This window comes from Megalobrama amblycephala, linkage group LG15, assembly GCF_018812025.1.
Source record: "Megalobrama amblycephala isolate DHTTF-2021 linkage group LG15, ASM1881202v1, whole genome shotgun sequence".
NCBI lineage: Eukaryota > Metazoa > Chordata > Actinopteri > Cypriniformes > Xenocyprididae > Megalobrama > Megalobrama amblycephala.
The window spans coordinates 9465627-9490879 of record NC_063058.1 but is presented as its reverse complement, the minus strand read 5'-3'; the positions used below and the strand labels follow the sequence as shown (position 1 = coordinate 9490879).

At 35.5% G+C, this 25253-nt stretch overlaps 1 protein-coding gene across 3 annotated transcripts; it reads left to right on the top strand.

The window, feature by feature from the left end:
* Positions 1-63: 63 nt before the first annotated feature.
* On the top strand, positions 64-23158 carry tbc1d2b (TBC1 domain family, member 2B). 3 transcript variants are annotated; one of them, XM_048158625.1, is made up of 14 exons: positions 64-471; positions 2635-3097; positions 5802-5946; positions 10363-10525; positions 11392-11564; positions 11671-11897; positions 14510-14902; positions 15397-15507; positions 15715-15911; positions 16847-17341; positions 18416-18533; positions 18961-19146; positions 21004-21125; positions 22720-23158. In XM_048158625.1, the coding sequence occupies exons 2-14, from the start codon at positions 2759-2761 to the stop codon at positions 22913-22915; spliced, it is 2865 nt and encodes a 954-aa protein (XP_048014582.1). In that variant the 5' UTR covers positions 64-471; positions 2635-2758; the 3' UTR covers positions 22916-23158. The 3 variants fall into 3 exon arrangements, with proteins under 3 accessions (XP_048014582.1, XP_048014581.1, XP_048014580.1); XM_048158624.1 differs by having other exon boundaries at positions 71-471; positions 2640-3097; positions 10360-10525; XM_048158623.1 differs by having other exon boundaries at positions 71-471; positions 10360-10525.
* Positions 23159-25253: the final 2095 nt, after the last annotated feature.

The following is a 25253-nucleotide window of genomic DNA, read 5'->3' as shown; positions in this document are numbered from 1 at the left end:
AAGAGCATTTAAAGCGGCAGAGGACAAAACTGCAGCGCGCTTTAGCCACGACCAAACAATGTTTACATTTTTTCTTTTTTTTTAAAATATGGTTTTCTATTACCGGTTGTAATGTGACTTGTGTCAGTGGTTTCAACAGATGTCACCTTCAGGAAAGCTCACAGAGCGGCTTGTGGTGCAGGAAACCGAAGTGTTTCCCTCTCACTTTTCATCTCAAACAAACTAGAGCAGCAGCCATGGCAACCACAGATATTTTGGGGCATGGAAACACACAACAGTTTAACAAGCAAAAGTTATGTTTCGTCATTCTAACAAGAGCGTCGGATTCAGAGATATGGAGACCCATAAGTATGTCAGACTTTTTGCCGAAGGTCAAAACCATTAAATGGTTTCTGTCACATGAGATGAGTCCTCTCGTCTCATTTGTGTGACTCTTCTCTTCCTGATGTGAGGATCACTTTCATTTTCTGGGTAGGATCAGTCTCTTCTAATGTAATTCATCTGTATTATTCATGTTTCCAGTAATCCCAGTAGATGCAATGATGTAAGTCAGCTTTTACTGAAATTTGAGATTTATTGTGATGTAAGAATGTACAAAAACACAATTTAAAAAGTCCTTTAAAACACAAATGCTTAAAAAGAACAGTAAATGTAGGCCTATGTAAAACAAGCTTATCAGGTAATGCCAACAAACTGTCCTTTTTTATATTTTATTTCAGCCCCCGAGAGAATATTAAATATGAAGCAATGCCTAAATATGTTAAATAAATAGTATTTTTGTCATATATGTGTCATATATACATATTTTGTGGTAATACTTCTGAAAACATGCATGCTAAGTGCTGTTGGTTTTTATTAAATTATTAGCCTATATATTTTGGTTTAGTATAATATAGGCCGATTACATAATATAGGCTAAATGTTGTACAGAGTTTGGACTTTACAAACATTACATTCAACTCAGACTAAATTAAAGAGACATATCTAATATAATCAGCATATGTAGGTTATGTAAATAAAGCATATCTGGTAAAACAACAAACACTGCTGCACCAGTTGAAATAAGACCATATGATAAAATATTACTCTTTTGCGCCCCCTAACAGTCATCCTGAGAGACCACTTTTTCCTAGTTTTGTCTATTTTTATGTTATTTTATTTTACCCCCAGAGAGGATATTAAATATGAAGCAATGCCCAGATTTGTTAAATTAATAGTATTAATGTGATATATGTATGCCATATGTAAATACACAATCATACACTGTAAAAAAATATTTTCATGATTTATCACAACATTTTTTCTTTTGTCAAATCAACTTAGATAATTAATGTAGTTCAGATAACATAATATTTTGAGTTTCTGTTGATTAAATCAATCGCCTTGTATTAACTCAAATTTTTAATTTCATTGAACTCAAAAAAGGCAACCAGGTGACTTATTTTTTTAAATTAAACCAACAATTCTTTTTTACAGTGTATTTTGGGGTAATATTTTTTAAAAAAAAAAAATGCATGTTGATGTATATTTACATGTATATGTAAATTCTGGGTTTTTATTAAATTATTATAATTTAAAAAATAATTGTAGCTTAATTAATTTATTGCACATTTATTTTCTTTTTATAGACTATTTCATTTTGTAATGTATTTATTATTATAATGTTATTATTATTATTATTATTATTATTATTATATTGTTGTATATTTTTATTTAACCCAGAGAGGATATTAGACGTTAAACAATGTCTATATGTGTTAAATAAATGTATACGATAATGTAAATTATATAAGTAATAAGTAATAATAAATATTGTTAGTGCTTTTTGCACAACAATATTATCCAGTAGTTTAAATCTCTTAAGGTTAAAACCTTGGCTGACAGAAATCATTGTATTATATTATATTATATTATATTATATTATTGTATTATTGATTTTACACCTTTATTATTGTTATTATTATTATTAATATTATGCTATATTAATTATTTATCGTATTATACTATATAATATTTATTCTGAACCAACCATAATCTTATGAACCAACGACTAAAATTATTATTATTATTTTGACAAATTACAAATGTCAAATAGACACTCAAATTATAATAATATAATATAATATAATATAATATAATACTATTATTGTTTGTACACCTTTATTATTGTTATTATTATTATGCTATATTAATTATGTATTGTATTATACCATATAAGTTTGATTCTGTTTATTCGCTATATAATGTATCTTATGAACCAACAACTAAAATTATTATTATTATTATTTAAACAAATTACACATGTCATATAGATACTCACATTATAATATAATATAATATAATATAATAATCGTTTTTACACCTTTATTATTGTTATTATTATTAATATTATGCTATATTAATTATTTATCGTATTATACTATATATTTTTTATTCTGAACCAACCATAATCTTATGAACCAACAACTAAAATTATTATTATTATTATTATTTTGACAAATTACAAATGTCAAATAGACACTCACATTATGATATAATATAATATAATATAATATAATATAATATAATATAATATAATATAATATAATATAATATAATGTTTTCTGTCACAATATTTCCCAATACTAACGACAGTGCAGTAAAACTACACGTCCCATCATCCTCCGCGGCAGCAGCACGAGAATGGAAGTCATGTGACGTCATGCGGATGGAAACTTGTGTCCGCTGGCACTGATTAGAGACCAAAGTCCAGAGAAAGATGCATGAAGAGGATGACAGCGCTGCCAATCCCAGCAGGAATTCGCGGATCCTGGCGACCAAGTCTTTCGATGTGGCCGACTGCGATGGCACGAAGGAGCAGAATCCCAAATTATGCGGCTACCTGAATAAACTGACAGGGAAAGGGCCCCTGAGAGGCTTCAAAACGCGCTGGTTTGTGTTCGACCCCAGGAAATGTTACTTGTATTACTTTAAGACTCCTCAAGACGCCCTTCCACTGGGGCACATTGAGATCGCCGATGCTTGTTTCAGCTATGATATGGAGGTTGAAGAGGGGCTTTTTGAGATCCACACCGAGGGGAAGGAGTTCCTCCTGAAGGTATGTAGATCTTATACTTCTGCCTGTGCAAATAAGAGTCAGTGTAATAGCATTTATTGACTTAATTATGAAAGACTATTTTTTTAATGCACTTTAACGGTGTGAAGTGACTGTGAGAAAGTTGCTATTGCAACAAGTGGTTACTGACCATCCTTATGGTCCTTTTAAAAGTAACATAAACAAACATCCATGATATATTAAAGGGAAAATATTGCATATCATGCATAAATATATACACAACATGTATAATGCATCCTATAGCTATGCATTCATGATTTTCCTATATTTATGTAAGGATACATGTATAGAAAAAGGGAATATTTTACACAAAGCACACTGGGATTCAGCTGTTGTCAGGAAACAATATAACATGCTGGACTCATCAGTGTTACAAACATCTTTCCTCATGACTGGAGAATGCAGGACTATAACACAAGATTGTTCTTGTAATTGTGCAGTCTTTGTGAGCTCTGCTTCAACAGTTTGGTCTTCTCGCTGGACATGGAAAGCAGTTTATGATCTGAATCTGTTCAGTATTGCATCAGGATGCTGATTTCTTAACTTGAATTGCACATAACACTGTCTTGGTTTTACTGCGTTGTAACTGTTTGTTATCAGGATCTAGGCTGAAGGAAATGTCTTCAGTGTAACAGATCTGAGATGGCACAGGTCCCAGCATGCCTGTATAGTGACTGAAGATGAGAATATGAATAGATGAGAATAATACTGAAGATGCTAATATTTTGTTGTTTATTAATTTATTCAAAACTGTATTAAAATATGCAATGCATGTGCATTTATTGACTTATGATGAGCATGTTTTTAGTTTTGCCAAATGATTAATCGCTATTAATTGCATCCAAAATAAAAGTTTGTTTATAAATTTGTGTGCACTGTGTATATTTATTATGTATGTATAAATACACACACACATGTATTTATTTAAGAAATATTTACATGTATATTTATATGATATTATATATATAATATATAAATATTTTATATATAAATATAATATATTATTGTTGAATATTTACATGCGTGTGTATATTTATTTATATATACATAATACATATACACAGTATACACACATATATTATGTAAACAAACTTTATTTTGGATGTGATTAATCACAATTAATCATTTGACAGCACTAATTTTAATATGTACATAAATACATATTGGTTGGTGCAACCAACATGCAAAAAATAAATAAAACATGAAATTATATAATAGAGAGGACCCACATGACTGTTTGAAGGTCAGTATGGTTTATTAAAATTTCAGAAGGTTTTGACCCGAAATCATGTGGTGCAACCAACATGAAAAAAATAAATAAAACATGAAATTATATAATAGAGAGGACCCTCATGACTGTCTCAAGGTCAGTATAGTTTATTAAAATTTCAGAATATTTTGACCCGAAGTCATGCGGTGCAACCAACATGCAAAAAATAAATAAAACGTGAAATTATATAATGAGAGGACCCTCATGACTGTTTCAAGGTCAGTATAGTTTATTAAAATTTCAGAATATTTTGACCTGAAGTCATGCGGTGCAACCAACATGCAAAAAATAAATAAAACGTGAAATTATATAATGAGAGGACCCACATGACTGTCTCAAGGTCAGTATGGTTTATTAAAATTTCGGAAGATTTTGACCTGAAGTCATGCAGTGCAACCAACATGCAAAAAATAAATAAAACGTGAAATTATATAATGAGAGGACCCACATGACTGTCTCAAGGTCAGTATGGTTTATTAAAATTTCAGAAGATTTTGACCTAAAGTCATGCGGTGCAACCAACATGCAAAAAATAAATAAAACGTGAAATTATATAATGAGAGGACCCACATGACTGTCTCAAGGTCAGTATGGTTTATTAAAATTTCGGAAGATTTTGACCTGAAGTCATGCAGTGCAACCAACATGCAAAAAATAAATAAAACGTGAAATTATATAATGAGAGGACCCACATGACTGTCTCAAGGTCAGTATAGTTTATTAAAATTTCAGAAGATTTTGACCTGAAGTCATGCGGTGCAACCAACATGCAAAAAATAAATAAAACGTGAAATTATATAATGAGAGGACCCACATGACTGTCTCAAGGTCAGTATGGTTTATTAAAATTTCAGAAGATTTTGACAAGGCGACGTTAATTTAAAAATGTCATGTGGTGCGACTCCCCAAAATTGTAATGATATTTATGAATTAATAGTTCATAATATTTGTAAACAATTTTTTGACACCGAAAAATACTGTGAAAAACATTTTTGAAAATATTAGGATGTATACATTCGCACATATTCAAGATTTAAGGAAAATGTTACACCATATGACGTTTAGAGGCATTAAATTTGAAACCTTTCTTTAAAAAAATGTTATCAAAGACTTTCAAAACAGTACATTTCTATGAACTTAAAATTATTTTCTTTATTGTAGACAATCATTTGCCTTTGACCATTTATTAGTGTTTTTCTGTTTTTAAGTGTATGTTGATTCTCAGAGTTAAAGAGCAACTTCATCACCAAACTGTAAACTGGAACTGAGAACGAAACAAGCATGATTATTCTCAAAGGGGACAGTCACATTCACACCTGACCCTGTTCCTCCCAAGACTGCTGTTATACCACAAAACAACAAGCAAAAATAGAGCCTAGGTTTCACAGTGCTTTTTTTTTCCCTTTCTGCGTGCAGGCGCCCAGCAGGCAGATGATGCATTACTGGCTGCAACAGTTACAGCAGAAACGATGGGAGTTCTGCAACATGTCTGGCCACAGAGACAGCTGGTGTTCCCCCACCCCGTTTCATCCACATACAGGCCTGGTGGCTAAAGATGCAGGTGAGATATATGGAGAAGTGAGAAGGCTGTGACGAATACACAATGCATTGAAAGAAAGAAAGATAAAAATCTGTTTTTGATCATGTCCTCTATTCATATGTGGAATCTTTTATGTCAACCTGTAGTTAGTTTGCTACTAATCATGTGAGGTGAGTCAAAATCATAAATGCACATGATTCCTCAGTCAGTGTGACACTGTTTTACATATTTTCCAGAAAGCATGTGTGTAAATATAGACATAGAAAGTTATTGTGTATCTGTGAGTACATACAGTACTAGGGCTGGTTATTGACACACATTTCACGGTTCAAAGCAATTTAAATTTACAGGCTTACAGCTCAATATTGTTTCAATTCAGGTACAGTTCATGTCAGTTTTTCTCAAGTAAAAAGTCTTTCAAGTAATTCTGTAAACTATAACCCTGTCAGTTGGTACATTACTAATATTAAAGGTTAAGAAATTAACAACTGATTTGTAGACAAATGTTTAAATTGCACATAACAAAAGTTATAACTTTTATAAGTTATAACTTTTTAATGATGTTTCTAATCCAATTCGTTGTTATAAACAAAGGTGGCTGTTATAACTTTTCATGATGGATTTATTCAAACATACAGTGGTGTGAAAAAGTGCTTGCCCCCTTCCTGATTTTTTTTTTTTTTTTTTTTGCATGTTTGTCACACTTTAATGTTTCAGATCATCAAACAAATTTAAATATGAATCAAAGATAACAAGTAAACACAACATGCAATTTTTAAATGAAGGTTTTTATCATGAAGGGAAAACAAAATCCAAACTCACATGTCCCTGTGTGAAAAAGTGTTTGCCCCCTAAACCTAATAACTGGTTGGGCTACCCTTAGCAGCAACAACTGCAGTCAAGCATTTGCAAAAACTTGCAATGAGTCTGTTACAGCACTGTGGAGGAATTTGGCCCACTCATCTTTGCAGAATTGTTGTAATTCAGCCACATTGGAGGGTTTTCGAGCACGTACCGCCTTTTTAAGGTCATGCCACAGGATCTCAATAGGATTGAGGTCAGGACTTTGACTAGGCCACTCCAAAGTCTTCATTTAGTTTTTCTTCAGCCATTCAGAGGTGGACTTGCTGGTGTGTTTTGGATCATTGTCCTGCTGCAGAACCCAAGTTCGCCTCAGCTTGAGGTCACGAACAGATGGCCGGACATTGTCCTTCAGGATTTTTTTGGTAGACAGCAGAATTCATTGTTCCATTTATCACAGCAAGTCTTCCAGGTCCTGAAGCAGCAAAATAGTGTTTTCTGGCAAAACTGAGATGAGCCTTGATGTTCTTTTTGCTCAGCAGCGGTTTTCGTCTTGGAAATCTGCCATGCAGGCCGTTTTTTTCACACAGGGCCATGTGGGTTTGGATTTTGTTTTCCCTTCATAATAAAAACCTTCATTTAAAAACTGCATGTTGTGTTTACTTGGGTTATCTTTGATTCATATTTAAATTTGTTTGATGATCTGAAACATTAAAGTGTGACAAACATGCAAAAAAATAAAAAATCAGGAAGGGGCAAACACTTTTTCATACCACTGTACATTATTCTGATTAAGAGGTTAAGCAAAAATATGATGAATATGATTTAGCAAAATGCTCTTCTCTACAGTTCATATTTCTAGTTAACTATTGAGCTATGGTTATTAGCAATGCCAGTTAATTACTTGAGACATGATTAATTTCAGTAAGTTGTACTGCATATTTCAACATACCTTCTGATGTTCATTCATGTTTATTTCATGCTATAAGTAGTAGTAAAGTGGATGAGATGATGGGATCACTTGCGCTCTGCAGTGCAACAGTGATTTGTCTCGCCAAATATATAGTGAAAATTTGTTCACGCATCATTTGAAAACAGCACAGACTACATTATTGGGATTTAAGAATTGATATTGGAACATCAAAATGAGAATCAATTAAAATTGCAAAATAAATATTTTCAACCAAGCCCTAAAAACTGCATGTCAAACGTCAGTACATACTTAGTCTCAGCATCACATGTCACAGACGCCCAATCCTAGCCTACATAAATTGTATAAAGTAATCAAATATATATAAAAAAACACTGCATCTTCACTGTGTAAATTAAATGTACATTTATTCTTATTAAAGTGAGACAAAAGTGATTCAGTCAAGAGCATTGAGAGATTTTTTTTTTTCTCTTTTGTTGTTTTATTAACATTAATGACACACATGACAGCAGGTTTATTAGGCTGCTGTCACTTTAAGACCAGATGCACGGATCCAATATACTGATACACATGTTCAGATGTGTGTATGTCCGAACGCTGACTCATTATTGGCCGGCTCCTGTGTTAAAAAAAAATAAAAAATTATCTAAAGTCTTATGTTCAAATTGCACAAAATTAGTTTTGTATACACATATTAACTGTACTTAGAAATTAATGTTGGTTTAGAACAAAAATTTTAGTTAAAATTACAATAAATAAATGAATGAATAAATAAAGTCGGACAGAATTTAGTAGTTAAAGCAGCCAACAAAGAGATTTTATTAAAGAAATAAATGATTGAAGTTTTCTCTCGATTTCTCTTTCCTTTTAATGAGGGACTATAAATGGTTCTTTAAAGCCCCAGACAGTTTTGTGGTTTCTGGTCTGAGAATGGCTGTAGCATTTAGCATTATTTCAGAAGTTGAAAAGGCAGAACCAAAACAAAAAGCCAGTGTGCTTCCTTCTTATTAGTGTGACTTTGCAAATCATTCCTTTTTAATGAACAGAAAAAATACACCTGTGAATTTCTCTCTGCCTTATTCATTGAATTCAGTTGATCAGCATAGATGTTACTGACCTTTGTAATGTCATTTGTTTAAATATGCTGCATGATTTCACATGCAAAGAACATTCAGGAATGTTTCAGCGAAATGATAGTGAAGTAGAGCTCATGATAGTCTAGGTATCACAGTAACATTTGTTGCAGTTAATGGGAGTACTGCTATATTTAGAACTGTATAGTAAAAGTAGAACTGTATATTAACTGTAGAACTGTATATTAGCCAGCAACATTATTTATTACAGATTCAAAGCCTATTTTATGTATTGGTTTTTGATTCTTCCTGACTGTATTTTTATTATATGAAGAGCTTAGTATATAAAAGAAAGATTTAGTGGGGTCTTTTTAAACAAAGTACCAATTTTTCAAAAGTTCTGTCATTTATTCGGTATTATTTACAGTCAAACCAAAAATTATTTAGACATTTTTGATATTTTTAATATATTTTTACTAGTGGGTGCAGGACACTGTAGTTCATTTATGTAAGTGAGGATAGCAAAATAAACTGATATATTTTACCCCCCAAAAAAACATACCGTGGACTTCCAGTAAAATTAATAAAAATTTGGGACCAAAAATGATTCAGACACTTTGACCTGACCATGTTTTGCTTGAGTGTAATCTGACGATTAATGTTTTCTGACACAGTTTAACTCTGAGATCTTGTCATGTTTTATTACCATTTTTTAAACTATAGCAAATAAACTGTGATAATGTGTGAAATGTTGAAGGTGTCTGAATAAATTTTGGTTTGACTGTATTTACATTACATAAATATTTGCTTAAATGCATATTCTGGCAATATATAGCTATATACATAAATATGTCATAAATATATATTGAAATATACTTAAGGTAACAGGGTTGATATTTTAGAGTTTTAGACATTACTAACCTTGTGCATGGCACTACAAGATGCTTATTAGAAAGATAATTTATTGCTGATATTTCTATAAATATCTGCTGTGCAATAATCAATTATTTGCTGTACAAAAACATAGTAACAGGGTTGATCATTTAAGATTGTGGACGAAAATCTGAAACATAGTTATTAACAACTGTATTAAAAAAATGTTGTGCTTGCAGAGTACACTTCCTAAAAGAATGATGATGTAATTTTGACAAATTTATACAACTGTGTATTGACTGTAGAGAAGGGAGATTTAATGGTAACAGGGTTGTATAACCTGGGGAAATAACTTTTCATTTATTTTTAAAAATGCATTATGTAAATACAATGTAATGCACAGAAAAAAATGCATATTTGTGCAATTGCATACAACAAATTATCAACCCTGTTACCATTGTTAGTGTTGATTAAAAAAAATTAGAAATAGTTCCATCGAATGATGTGACTTGAAAAATCCCTGTACTAGCACATATTAAAAGTATAATTTATGATAAAATAATTGTTAATAATGGATACTAAAGTCATTGTAGAATGACATAAACTACTTATTTCTCTGTAGTTAAAACTGACTAATGTGTGAAAACAAGGACACATATTGGATTGAACAATGACATTAAGAAAGGTGCTAGACTGTGACGGTTAATATACGCAAATGAACACTGATGACTCAAACCGTGACTGTGTTGTTTTTAGAAGCAATGTTCAACGAAAAGCCCAACGAGACCATGGAAAGTGTTCGGAGTGACTTTGCTTTGGAGATGGACAATGATGGGCTGGTCGGGCTCCAGTCGGCACGTAACCCGGTGGCACAACCTACTGCAGCTCTCAACTCCCTCCGACACTGGGGCTCCGAGCTCAGGTAGGAACCTGGGAGACTTGTACTAGAATGGATGTTTATTGTTATTGGATGTGAAATTTAGGTTAAAATTGAAGTGTATTTAATTGAAACCCTGCATGTACTGTAAGTATTACAAAAAAATAAATATATTTATAAAAACAACAACAAATGTAAATTTTCATGTTTTTCTATTTTTGTTATATTTTTCTTGATTTACAATTTAGTGATAAAACTGTCCCATTCCTTTAAATCAGACAGTCTGTGGTTGAAACTGAAGAATTTTCCACTTTTAATAGTCTTCATTTATGCATTTATAATTATAAATTGGCAAGTTACATGTACATTTGTACCTTAATTTAGAATTGTTCATATTTAACTCCTTTGCTGACTGTTGCCATCTGTGAACTCTTCCTCAAACTTTCCGAAAGACTTTGGATCTGTTTAGATGACGTAATACTGAAGCCAGCCAAAGGATTTAATCTGGATTTCAGCACAGATAAACAAACCAAACTAGCTGGAAATGCTTCAGCAGCTCTGTGTTAGATTTAAAGAGTCTGGGAATAGAATACTTTGACCCCTTATGCAAATAAAAGAAGAGTTATAAATGTCATGTGAGATTGGTTTAAAAAATGATCCCAAAACATGCTGACAGCCAGACAAATGTACCACGTATGCCTATGAATACATGTTCGAGTGGAATTTCTTCTCAAGGTTTGGAAATAACCTTTGCTATGTAACTCAAATTAACATTTGACATCAGCCGTAGCAAGTTCAATGGCAATATGCTGTGGTTGAGTCATTACTTTTACAAATGACATGAATTTTGCTCCTCCTTACTACATTATATTAAAACAATGTGTTTTTTCATTCCTTGTACCATTTATCAGAAATAGCATGTCTCATCTGCGGCCCAGCCGAGGAGGAGAGAACAGACGCAGTGTGTTTTACACAGCCAGCAGTGAGGACTGGGAGATGGTGGATCCTCCAGGCAAAGACACACCAGAGCACAAACCCCCACCAGACAGCCAGCGCCGGGAGAGCCCATCTCACTTTCAAAGATGTAAGATCATAATTCAGAGATTTAACTTAATAAAAAAGCACAAATTATTAAATTGAATGGTCAACACCTTTTAAAACTCTGTCTTGTCACTCCCGACTGTCCACAGACTCCATCGGCTCAGCGTTCACATTTGATTTCCGCAACCCGTCGAGAATGAAACGGCCCTTTCACGTGGGCTCTGGCAAAGCCAACCGCAGCGCCGAGAGCTCGCCGGTTGAGTGTAATGGGACCAAGACCTCCGAACTGCAGCTCCGCATTCAGAGCCAGCAGGAAGAAATCAACCGGTTGCAGGAGCAAGAGAACAACCTCAGAGAGGAGCTCGCCAGTCAGAAGGTACAATAGGAATCTGGTAGAGGGTTTTTTTTTTTTTTTTTTTTAAAGCAGTTAGGACACACGTAACTTTTCATCTTTGAAAATCATAAACCATATTTTACTTTTATTGTGTGCCCTCGGTGGGCAGCGTTAGTATGAAATGCTTGTTTGCAATACCATTCTTAATCCCAACATTTTCCATAAATGTGATAATATAGTATTTGCTTGTGGAATTCCAACCTGTAAAATGTGTCTACAATTGTTTATCTATGGTTAATTTTTTTTTAGTGTTGTAGTTCCTCGTTCCTTGTAATGCTTATACATGGGGATTTCCCTTGTGCAAGTCAGTGTTTACACAGTATTTGATGATTTGTAATTCAAAACATTTTCTAATACCCACCAGAAAGCTTTGGTGCAGTAAATGCTTGCTTCTCCAGTTATACATTTCTGTGTGCTTTTCTATAAAGGTGTTAGCAGATCTAAAACAAAGGCCTTGAGAACCACAAAATGGGTACTGTTGTTATGTTTTTCCCTTTAGAGTTCCCCTTTGGCCCATAGATGTGCTTTTAACACATTAACAATTCTAAACAATGATTCTGTGTAACACATATAAACAACAATATGTTCATTATTACTGATAACATTTTATTAACATGTTTAGGATGTTCATACTCCCCAAAAATGTGTATAATTACTCACTGAATTAGGTGTAATGAGACTGCCTCCTTAATGACTGGAAATAGTGTTATGTTTTATTAACAACTTAAAAACCATGCTGAGAAAAGTATTTATCAAACTAAAACTTGTTCCAGTCAACCAATCGAGCACTGGGTCTTTCTTCCTGAATACTCAACGTCTAATTGCGGGATTAGCCAGTGTACCTGTATTTCAGTTTCATGCCATATTTAAGGTTGAGACATTTCACCATGTGCAGACTCTACTTTTACAGGGCAAATTGAATGTTTGTACAGAATAATGATTAACTTTATTTGATCTCCATGTTTATTTTTTGTTATATCAGTGTTTTGGTGATAATTCACCAGTCCATGAAGATAAATGACCTTTATTTGCTGAAGGTTATCAATACCTTTCTCCAAAATGTTGATCTAATTACAAAACCAGACTGTTCTAGGGTCAGGATGTAGCATAAAGGACTTTCGATTTATACCGGACCAACTGCAGGAACTTTACCTAGGAACTAGGGGCTTTGGAGTGGTACTCGGTGTGTTTTGACTGCAGGGACCAGGGTCTAAATGAAATTCCGGGTAAAAATTTTCCCCTCAGAAAGTCCCTGCTCACGAGGAAGTACTTTTTCAAAGTTAAGGAACTTTCAGCGGTGGGATTTTCTGTGCTGAACATGCTGATTGATTGAGTTTGTTTGCAATTCGAATCATCAGCCTCGTTTCACCAGAACAGTTTGTCCCATTGAGTTTTTTTCCCAGGTACTTTTCCCCCCGTTGCTGTCTATGTTTCCACTGCGGTCTAAAGTACTGTAAAGATAAGTCCAGTGACGTAGGACTGCGCGCGACTTTCCAGTTCCCACTGGATTTCGTCCGCATATAAGCTTAATAAAGCCTAAACCATCGGTCGTATTTTTAAACTCCAATGTTGATTCGAATAGCAAACGACTCTTACTGCACACACCGCAACAGACTTTTAAAAATGGTGGTTGAAATAAAATGCTGCGTGAACTCAACCAATCAACATGTTCAGCACCCAAGTCCCACCCCCGAAAGTTCCTGAACTTTGAAAAAGTACTACCTCATGAGCAGGGACATTTTGAGGGGAGAATTTTTACCCAGAACTTTATTTAGACCCTCGTTCCTGCGATCGAAACTCACTGAGTACCACTCCAAAGTCCCTAGTTCCTGGGGAAGTTCCTGCGGCGGAAACGCAGCTATTAATGGAGTTTAAAAAATACGACTCATGGGCTGACAACAAGTTTTATTAATCTTATATGCGGAGGATGAAATCCAGCGCGAACTAGAAAGTCGTGCGCAGTCCTATGTCACCAGACTAATTTGCCTAAACTTCACAGTACTTTAGACTGCGATGAAAACGTGGACAGCAACAGGTCTGGGGGAAACGAAGTTCCTGGAAAAAAAAGTTCATGGGACAAATTGTCCTCGGTAATTTCAGTGGAAATTGCTCTAGTAAAGCAAGTGTTCTGAATTCCCTTGATATTTTTTTGTCCCATACAAAAGTAAGAAGCAATGAATGAGTAATTAAGTCAATCTGATGCGAAGACAAGAGCCCAATGACTCAAACGGAGGTCTACATTTTCGTAACTATTTCAAATGCAGGGGTATCCAACTCTGCTCCTGGAGGGCTCCCTTCCTGGAGGCTTTAGATCCAATTCTGCTTCAACAAATCTGCCTGTTATTTTCCAGTTCAGGTGTGTTTGATTAGAGTAAACTCTGTGGGATGGTTGCCTTCCAGCAGCAGGGTAGGCTTCCCCTGTTCTAATGGATGACCTTAGGACTTTAAAGAGTGATCAGTGACTATAAAGGATCCCCTTTTTGAATGATCATATCAGTTGGTGTGTGTTTGAGTAGTTTATCCAAGTAATTGATGGGTCACTATGCTCTTTTGAACTATATCAGAGTTATTCACACAGTATTCCCTTCTACCAGGAGTTGGTTCGTCTTCTCCAACAAACACTACGTAGTTCCCAATGCAACTGGCGTTCCACAGTGCCTCCTGGGAACATGGGAACTCAAAATCATAACCAAGATGAGACCGAGGTGGACAAAGCGCTGGCAGAGAGGGACACCCAGATCAAAGATCTATGTGGTCATATGGAGAGGCTAGCCTTGGAGAAGGAGAGTCTTCAACAGGAGTTGAAAGGTTTGAAGATCAAAATTGGTGAGATAAATGAACAGCTGGGCATGCTCATGGAGACCATTCAGGCCAAGGACGAAGTCATCATGAAACTTTCCCAGCAGAGTGATGAAGGAGAAAGCCTGTCACCTGAATGCAACTCACCTAGTGCAACTAGGGAACAACAAGAGTTGGTCACCCTGAAGGTAGTACAAGAACACCTGTTATGTGTACTTCCCAATCAGTAGATCTGAATGTGTTTGTGAGATTATTAATAGCTTAGGGTGAAATATATCTGACATTGGCAAGATTAAGGCATGTTCAGAAGTCCTTGACGTAAAGTTCAAGTCAAGTCTTGAGTGTTTGATCATAAGACCAATTCAAGTCTCAGATCCTTTTTGGTATTAGTTGTCCGTATAATGTAGGTTAGTTTCATGATAATCATGATGTTTGATGTCATGGTTAACTAATTAGTATATTAACATAGTAGGGGTTGGAATTGTTGGGTAACAAATGTTAAGCGTTTTCTCCATTTTTGAATCTACTACAGAAATGTTAAATAATGTTTAGATTTAGTCCTTCAATACTTTCAGTTGCTTGTCCAAGCTCAGTATAAGTACATACCTGTAGTTATGTTTGGTCTCTGTACATTATTTTTTGTGTCTTACATACAACCTGTTGGGTTTTTACACTTCTCCAGGACAGTCTTCAGGGTTACAAATCTCAAAATAACTTCTTGAACAAAGAAATTCTTGAGTTGACGGTCTTGAGAAGAAATGCTGAATCCAGAGAGAAAGCGCTAGAGGCAAAGGTATGTGACTTCAGCTACTCAAAATGCACACAAACCACCCTAAATGTTTTTGTTTGCAGATTCTTTCTTATGTGCCATGTTAGCATTTCCTTTTCCTTTCCCTAACATTCCATTATCCTTTGCAAGGTTGTCTGTACATGATTTTTTTTTGCTGAGGAATCATTTTTGTTCTTTGCGCTTTCTTTCCTCCTTTGTTGTGTTCTACAGTACACCAGTTTGGAGGCCAAGCTGTGTCAGGTGGAGAGTAAGTACCTGGTTCTACTACAGGAAGTGAAGACTCCTGTGTGCTCCTCTTCAGAGCAGACCCATAGTGGAGAAGTCATCACTCGCTTACTAGAAGATGCACTACAGGTGGAGAGTGCAGACCAGCAGGAGCACCCTATTCTCAAACCCAACGCTGTCAGGTATCATGACCCAACCTACCCACCCATCCATCCACCCACCTACCTACCTAAACGTGTCAGTAACTGAAACCCAAGGTTAAGAATTTAAAGGGTCATGTCACGAAGAATAGCATTTTCCTTGGTGTTATATATACACATACTCAGTGTTTACAATGCAAAGCTACCAAAGCATCTAAATAATTTATGCAAATTTATGCTCCTGCAACAATTAGTTATTCAGAATTTGGCATGATAATGAAATCACAACCATGAAAAGGTTGACTGTACTTGTTTATATATCAACATAAATTCCTTATATTCAGTAACTTGGCAAGGAATTGTTATTCATTTCATATGCAAAGAGTCCAGTTATAGCAGAGGTTTATTTACATATTGCAGTCTTAAAGGTACAGTAGTAACAAAATGCCAGTTTAATTGAAGGGGCCAAGAGAAGGTAGAGATGATCATGTAAGAAGTACATTTTTTTGGTACAAGAAACCTTGACTAACATTACAAGTGGGAAATGATGATACAAATGTAAAGAATATGCCTCCTTTTAAACTTTCTGTTACTAAAACAAACAGTACAACTAGCTTTGTCACCATAAGGTTTGAATTTTATTTTGTTTACTTTCATTTTTGTGCTGCCACACTTCTAAAGAACCTATCTTCAAACATGTTTGGTCATGTTAGTGTTTTTCAAATGCTACTTGTCTACAGGAACAGGATGTTTTCTTGCTTCTACAAAAATGTCATGCTCTTCTTGAGTGGATCCATCCTTGCACAAATTTATAACTAGATTTTGGAAGTTTTGACAACTCACCAACTACTAGATTGTTGTTTTACTAATCTCTGCTAGCTTGCTTTTTAAATTAGGCTTTGTTACTTTGAATATTGTTGCCTCCTGTGTTACAAATTGTAAATATAACCAGTGATAATGTTATCTTTCCCATATAGTGAGTATGACATTTTTGGCTTCAAAACTGTCCCGGAAGAGGAGGATGAGGAGGAAAAACTTGAAGCAAAAAAGAGAGCGCTGGACCTGAAGTCCCTCTCCCTGACAGACCAGGAGACTTCAGTCAGAGTGAAGTGGGACAACTACCTGGCCATCACCATGAACAGAGAGATGGTTCGATCTCCAGAGCTGAAGGCGCTGATGCGAAACGGGGTGCCTCACATCCACCGATCCAAGGTGTGGAGCTGGTGCGTGAGTTTCCATGTGAAGAAGTTTCGTGACTGCCAGCCAAAAGACTATTACCAAAACCTTCTGTGCATGGCAAACGATAAACCCAACCCGGCCTGCAAGCAAATAGAGCTCGATCTTCTGCGGACTCTTCCTAACAACAAGCACTATGCCTCTCCTGACTCAGATGGCATCCAGAAACTCAGGAACGTGCTACTGGCTTTCTCATGGAGGAATCCAGATATCGGCTACTGCCAAGGCCTCAACAGGTAGCAGATACAAAGGATTCCATCAGCTCTTGACTTCATTGCTGGGGTGTTTGTGTTCCTTTATGTCTAAATGCCAATTCACACTGCACAGTCAAACGCCAACAAACACGTTTGTTGGGTTTTGTCTGATCAGTGTGTTACCCCTATCAGCATCTGTTTTTTGTCTTTTAGTATGAATATGTTATCCTTAAGGTTATCTATAAGCTAATGTTCTCCAAAACAAGGACAACATGTGAATTCAGAAGATATAAGCATTCAAAACTCACTCCAACTCTCATTTCCGCCAATATGGATCAGTGATTTTGATGACATCACTCTGCACCTCACACTTTTCAACAGATTTTCTGTCCAATCAAATGCTCTCTAGAATCTGAAGTGTACCGCCCCCTACATTAAAAATAGATGTTAAAGCTGCGGCTAAAATTGGTCACTTGCTCGCAAATTTACTATTTTCTTCATGTTGAATGGCACATAGTGCGCTATATATAACTGAGGCTTTACCAAGTTCAACAGCTCTGGCCAAGCTGTGATCTAAATGAAACGCTATTGGCTATTTTAAAAAAAGCAGCTTGATATGTCATGCCTTGTCTTCGTGTTTCAGTGGAAATTAGGGCTGTCACACGATTAATCACGATTAATCGCATACAAAATAAAAGTTTGAGTTTGCCTAATATATGTGGATGTACTGTGTGTAATTATTATGTATATATAAATACAAACACATCCGTGTATATATTTGAGAAATATTTACAAGTATATGTATTTATTTATATTTTTATATAATTTATATTATATATAAATACATTTTTTGTACATAAATAACATATTTCTCTTAAATATATACATTAATTTGTGTGTATTTATATATACATATTATTTACACACATTACTCACACATATATTATGCAAACTCAAACTTTTATTTTGTATGCGATTAATCGCGATTAATCGTTTGACAGCCCTAGTGGAAATTACATTAACACACTGAATAATGCTGTGCATTTTAAGGCACTTCAGTGGGCCTTTAAATGTCTATATCTGAAAGAGATTTCTGAATTTTGTTTCCTCTCTCAGGCTGGCAGCTATTGCTCTTCTGTATTTGGACCAAGAAGATGCGTTCTGGTGTCTCGTGGCCATTGTGGAGGTTTTCATGCCACGTGACTATTACACTAAAACACTGCTAGGCTCACAGGTACCGTTTCAAGATTGTTCACTCACTCAGTCGTGAAAAATTCCCCAAAAACTCCGGCAAGGTTGTAAAATTGGAGCAGAGCTGGGGCTTTATGCATGTCTTAGTTTGCTGGATATGACTCATGAGCAGCAGTCTAACAGCACGTCTCTTTTATTTTTTTGTCATCTGTCACAGTGACTTTCCATTGTCAAGACATTAACATACTTGCAGAACAAACTTTACTGCATTTTGGCCTTATACAACATGAATACTGTCACGTTTTATTGGCACACTCCTATTTATGGCTTGTCATTGCTGACATGTGACTGCAACAGGGTCCAAAATAAAATATTTTAAATGACTTGAATATAATATTTTTTATTCTATCATATACATTTTTATCTTTGGTTTATTGATTGTTTTTGACTGTATCTTGTTTTTGATGTAGGTAGATCAGCGAGTGTTTAAGGACCTGATGTACGAGAAGTTACCCAGGCTTCATGCTCATTTTGAGCACTATAAGGTAGACTTCTCTCTTATCACCTTCAACTGGTTCCTGGTTGTGTTTGTGGACAGCGTGGTCAGTGACATCCTCTTCAAGATCTGGGATGCTTTTCTCTATGAGGGACCCAAGGTATGAAGAATTAATGCGACTTGTTCCTTCAACACAGAATAATACCACACATCAGAATCAAACAGCTGTGCACTGACTATATACTAGGCCATATTTCCACCTGGTATTAAGATGCATTTTGGTCGATTGGATCACAAGTAGAGGAGGGAGACACATACCCCTTCAAGGGGAGGGTTCTTGGGCAGGGAAATATATGGGCTTTTTCAGATCTTTCGATCTAATGGACAAAATAAGCTTTAGCAATTTACATATGAACATGGTCAAAGACGATGGAAAAACATATGGAGAGCAGCAGCTTTTGTTTGTGCTCTGGCAGCCGCAAGACCAGCCGAACGCTGTAAAGTGTGTGTTAGAAATCAGGAATGGTGAGAGAACATTGTGATTGGTATGTTTTTCGTCTTCAAACCTAACTTGGGTCATTAGCTGACAAAGTTTAAATCCCATCTGGCTAGCATGCTTCCCATAATGTTTATGCATTAGGTCAGTAGGCGGAGAGTAGAGAGTCTTTGCCAACATAAGCGTTAACACTACAAAAACAATCTGGTCGAATGCGATTTCGACTACCTCTGGAAGTGGTTGAAAGTGGACAAGCTCAAAACATTTTAGACCCTGTTTACACCTATATTTAGCATCGTCCACTTGTGATCCAATCGACCAAAACGCATCTTAATACCAGGTGTAAACAGGGCCCTAGAGATACCTCGAAGCCTGGTAAACATTACTCAGTTTATATAAAACAACAAAACCAGATGACATGAAACATGTACTGACAAACCTAAAATGAGCATTGTAAATCCTTAACTTCATGTATGACACTTAAAGGATTAGTTTAAGGATAGTTAGTTACTTTCAAATTAAAATTTCCTGATAATTTACTCACCCCCATGTCATCCAAGATATTCATGTCTTTCTTTCAGTCGAAAAGAAATTAAGGTTTTTGATGAAAACATTCCAGGATTATTCTCCTTATAGTGGACTTCAATGGAGCCCAAATGGTTGAAGGTCAAAATTAGTTTCAGTGCAGCTTCAAAGGGCTCTACACAATCCCAGACGAGGAATAAGGGTCTTATCTAGAGAAACCATCGCTCATTTTCTTAAAAAAAAAAAAAAAAAAAAAAAAAAAAAAAAACTTCTATACGTTTTAAGCATTAATGCTCATCTTGAACTAGCTCTCTTCTTCTTCTTCTTCTTCTCTATTTGAATTCCAGCAGTGTAGACACTGCTAAGTGTATTACTGCCCTCCACAGGTCAAAGTTTGAACTAAATTGTCATATTCAATATGCTAGTGCAAGTATATAACAATTAGTTCTAACTTTAACCTGTGGAGGGCAGTAATACACTTAGCAGTGTCTACACTGCTGGAATTCAAATAGAGAAGAAGAAGAAGAGAGCTAGTTCAAGATGAGCATTTATGCTTAAAACGTATAAATTTTTACGTTTTATTTAAATTTAAATTTATTTAAATTAATTTTTTTTTTTTTTTAGAAAATGAGCGATGGTTTCTCTAGATAAGACCCTTATTCCTCGTCTGGGATCGCTGTAAACTGTAATTTTGACCTTCAACCGTTTGGGCTCCATTGAAGTCCACTATAAGGAGAAAAATCCTGGAATGTTTTCATCAAAAACCTTAATTTCTTTTCGACTGAAGAAAGAAAGACATGAACATCTTGGATGACATGGGGGTGAGTAAATTACCAGGAAATTTTAATTTAAAAGTGAACTAATCCTTTAATACAGATAATAATACTAATACACACATTTTTTTATTAATTTCCATAATGAGTCTGATTGTTTCAGGGTGACAGTTGTACTTCATGATTGCTGACATTTTTTTGACGTTTCTTTTTACCCTGCCAGATAATGTTCCGATTTGCTCTTGCGCTCTTCAAGTACAAAGAAGAGGAATTTCTAAAGCTCCAGGATCCCATGACCATTTTCAAGTACCTTCGGTACTTCACACGTACCATCTTGGATGCAAGGTGTGTGTGATCATGAAAATACAATAATTGTGTGACTTTTTTATTATTTTGATTTTTTTTTTTTTTTTTTTTTTTTTCAAAATAGTGATTTTATAATGACTTTGTTTATACATTTATTATTATTTTATTTTTAATACTAAGTAGATAGATAAATAATATTTTAATTTGCATTAATATTATTATTATTATTATTAGAAATATTTTTTATAATATAAGAATGTTTAGAAATATTTTGGAAACATTACAGTTGTAGTTTTGTGATTTTTTTTTTTTTTTATGTTGACATTTTGGATCACACCTTTAGTTTGTTGATTAATTGTTTATTACTAATATATATCATGAACAAGGAGCTGGAAATTGTTCTGAGATTTTGGTCCATATTAACATGTAAGAATCACACAGTTGCTGCAGATTTGTCGGCTCCACATACCTGATGGGAATCTCCCGTTCCACCACATCCCAAAGCTGCTCTATTGGATTGAGATCTGGTGACTGTGGAGTCAGTTTCAGTATAGTGAACTCACTGTCATGTTCAAGAAACCAGTTTGAGATGATTTGAGCTTTGTGATATGGTGCGTTATCCTGCTGGAAGTAGCCATCAGAAGATGGTCCACTGTGGTCATAAAGGGATGGATATGGTCAGCGACAATACTTAGTTCGGCTGTGGTGTTTAACGATGTTCAGTTGGTACTAAGAGGCCCAAAGTGTCCATAATATCCAACACACCATTAAACCACCACCTGCAGCCTGAACTGTTGATACTAGGCAGGATGGATCCATGCTTTCATGTTGTTTACACCAAACACATGTCTGGTCATTCTCCTCTGACCTCTGGCATCAACAAGGCATTTTCTTCCACAGAACTGCCACTCACTGGATTATTCAAACCATTCCCTGTAAAGCTCGGAACACACCAAGCTGACGGTTGGCCGTCGGGCAGTTTTTGTTCATCGGCCGACTAAGTTTTCTCAGTGTGTTCCGCACCGTCGGCTGAAGTTGGTCCTTGTCGACTTTTTTTTTGGCCGATTCGACATGTTGAATCGGCGTCGGAGCTCGTTGGTCTGTCAGGCCATCTGATCTTTCTGATTGGCTGTTCAGCTACTGCCACCTGCTGGTACAGAAAGGCATTTCTTCTTACGCAGGCGCAGAACTGACGTGCTACTTGGCCGTCTGGTGTCGAGCGTTGGTTTGGTGTGTCAGGGCAACTTTGGACCCAGACGCTGCCGACGTGAGCCAACCCCGCAGTTTGCTTTCGTCGCCACTAGTTCGTCAATGTCGGCTTGGTGTGTTCCAGGCTTAAACCCTGTAGATGGTTGTGTGTGAAAATCCCAGTAGATCAGCAATATCTAAAGTACTCAGACCAGCCTGTCTGGCAACTAAGAATCATGCCACGTTCTCTTAAATCACATGTCTTCTTCATTCTGATGCTTGAACTTTTGAATCATCTCGACCATGTCTACATGCGTTCAGTTGCTGCCATGTGATTGGCTGATTAGAAGCAGTTGAACAGGTGTACCTAATAAAGTGGCCAGTGAGAGTGTATGTATTTATACACACACTTATTCTTTATCATAATTATTTGTGTTTCTCACAGGAAGTTGATGAGCATGGCCTTTGTGGACATGAACCCATTCCCACTGAGGCAGATCCAGAACCGTCGCACATTCCACCTGGAGAAGGTCCGTCTGGAGCTCACTGAGCTGGAAGCCATCCGCCAGACCTTCCTGCGGGAGCGAGACAACACTCTGGATGGCCGCACACTCATCAGTGACGACGAGGAAGACAGCTGAACCACAAACAATAAGGGAACAGACCTGAAAAGCATTAGCCAATCACAACGTGTCTTATTTTCAGTGTATTTCATTCAACAAACTGTGACTTCAAGAGACCAAAGAACAGTATTCCTTTTGATTAATCAAAAATGGATGCCTTTTTTCATTCTTTTAATTGACCAACATTTCTTCCATTTGTACATATTGACCAAAATCAGTATTAAAGTAACTATTTAGGTAGTGCTGGTGCAAGTGTCAAAATTCTGAGTCACTTGCATTATGCTGGACATATTACTAGACACCAACACTTTTTTTTTTTTCTTTTATTCGCACTTATTAAACCGTATCATTTGTTTACATACTATTGGTAATCATAGCACATATTATACCTTATGATAATTTGATATAAATCAAATTCAGGTTTACAAGACTTGCCCTCTTTCTAAACATTCGGTACTGTTCATTCACAGTCATTTAAAGGGTTAGTTCACCCAAAAATGAAAATACGGTCATTAATTACTCACCCTCATGTCGTTCCACACCCGTAAGACCTTCGTTCATCTTCAGAACACAAATTAAGATATTTTTGATAAAATCCGATGGCAAATCATTGACAGCAAGATAATTAACACTTTCAGATGCCCAGAAAGCTACTAAAGACATATTTAAAACAGTTCATGTGACTACAGTGGTTCAACCTTAATGTTATAAAGTGACAAGAATACTTTTTGTGCGCCAAAAAAACAAAATAATGACTTTATTCAACAATATCTAGTGATGGGCGATTTCAAAAACACTGCTTCATGAAGCTTTACGAATCATTTGTGTCGAATCAGTGGTTCGGAGCGTGTATCAAACTGCCAAAGTCACGCCCCCCAGTGGTGAACCAGGGAAATTTTGACACACTTACCACGTAACGAAGCCTCTTTTACTGAATTCACGTGACTTTCACGCTCCGAACCACTGATTCGAAACAAAAGATTCGTAAAGCTTCATGAAGCAGAGTTTTGAAATCGCCCATCACTAGATATTGTTGAATAAAGTCGTTATTTTGCTTTTTTGGCGCACAAAAAGTATTTTCGTCACTTCATAACATTAAGGTTGAACCTCTGTAGTCACATGATCTGTTTTAAATATGTCTTTAGTAGCTTTCTGGGCATTTGATAGTGTTAATTATCTTGCTGTCAATGAAGGCCTCACTGAGCCATCGGATTTCATCAAAAATATCTTAATTTGTGTTCTGAAGATGAACGAAGGTCTTACGGGTGTGCAACGACATGAGGGTGAGGGTCATTAATGACTGAATTTTATTTTTTGGGTGAAATATCCCTTTAATAACCTCCACTTAATTCACTGTCCAGTTGAGGCATGGAAACATGGCGAACACAATAATGAACATTTCACAAGATAGATCTTCCTGTCTGCTCATTGCCAAACCCTGCCATATCTCAGAATGACATCTTAAAGTGTTTCACAAGTATCAGCTCTTGCGTGTTTAGGTTCTAGAAGCACAATTTGCTGCAGTCTTATTGGTACTTTTAATTGTTTAGATACATTTGTTACACGTATGTTTCCTTTGTTTCTGTCCTCTTCTCTTCAATTTTAAGTATTCTAACAATAATTTCATGTTGTTATAGTTATCATTTTAGTCTAAAGTCCACAAAAAAAGCTGCTTAAAAGGAAGATAATAATATGGAAAATGTGAACTAGTATTTTTGTTTTTGTCAAAAGTTTCAAATATATGTTGTTGCTGAAATTCACTTCAAATCGAAAATGGAATAAGAATCCATAAGGGCCTATATAATGAGGGAATGTTTATCTAAATCAGTAGCACTTTTCTTAATTTTCCATGTACAATTTGGCTTTGAAGTCATCTTTTTTCACACATGTATGCTTGGAAATGCTTTTAAATATCAGAGCATGTACATCTACTTCACTTTTAGTGCGGTTAATCTCTTTTCTATGCCATTGCAGTATGATATAATACGCATATTATACACCTGCTTGTTTGACTGCAAATGACAAAGATGTAAAACTGTTGTCTGGTTTGGTTTACTTTGAGAGCTGGTCTCTCGTAATAAACAAGGTTTTACATGTAGGACGTAGATTTGTCATCCACACTGCCCTTATAAAGAACATGAGTTTTTCTTCATGTTATTTTAAGCCAGTCTAAGCCCTCATTTACATATTTTCTCTTTATATACATTGTTGGGAGATTCGTTGTTCCTTAATTTTTTTCATATTACCCATGTTATTTAGCCATCAAGTATGTTATGTGAGCTGTACGTGTTCAGTGAGTAAGCTATGATTTCAAACCGTCTTTGTTGCTGTTGCACAGGCCCTTGAGTATACAAAA

Excerpts from the sequence above, each read along its gene's own strand:
- tbc1d2b (XM_048158624.1), top strand. The coding sequence starts at position 2,759 with ATGCATGAAGAGGATGACAGCGCTGCCAATCCCAGCAGGAATTCGCGG. Across the intron at positions 14,903-15,396 it reads AAGAGTTGGTCACCCTGAAG|GACAGTCTTCAGGGTTACAA; the intron begins GTAGTACAAGAA and ends ACACTTCTCCAG. Across the intron at positions 18,534-18,960 it reads AAACACTGCTAGGCTCACAG|GTAGATCAGCGAGTGTTTAA; the intron begins GTACCGTTTCAA and ends TTTTTGATGTAG.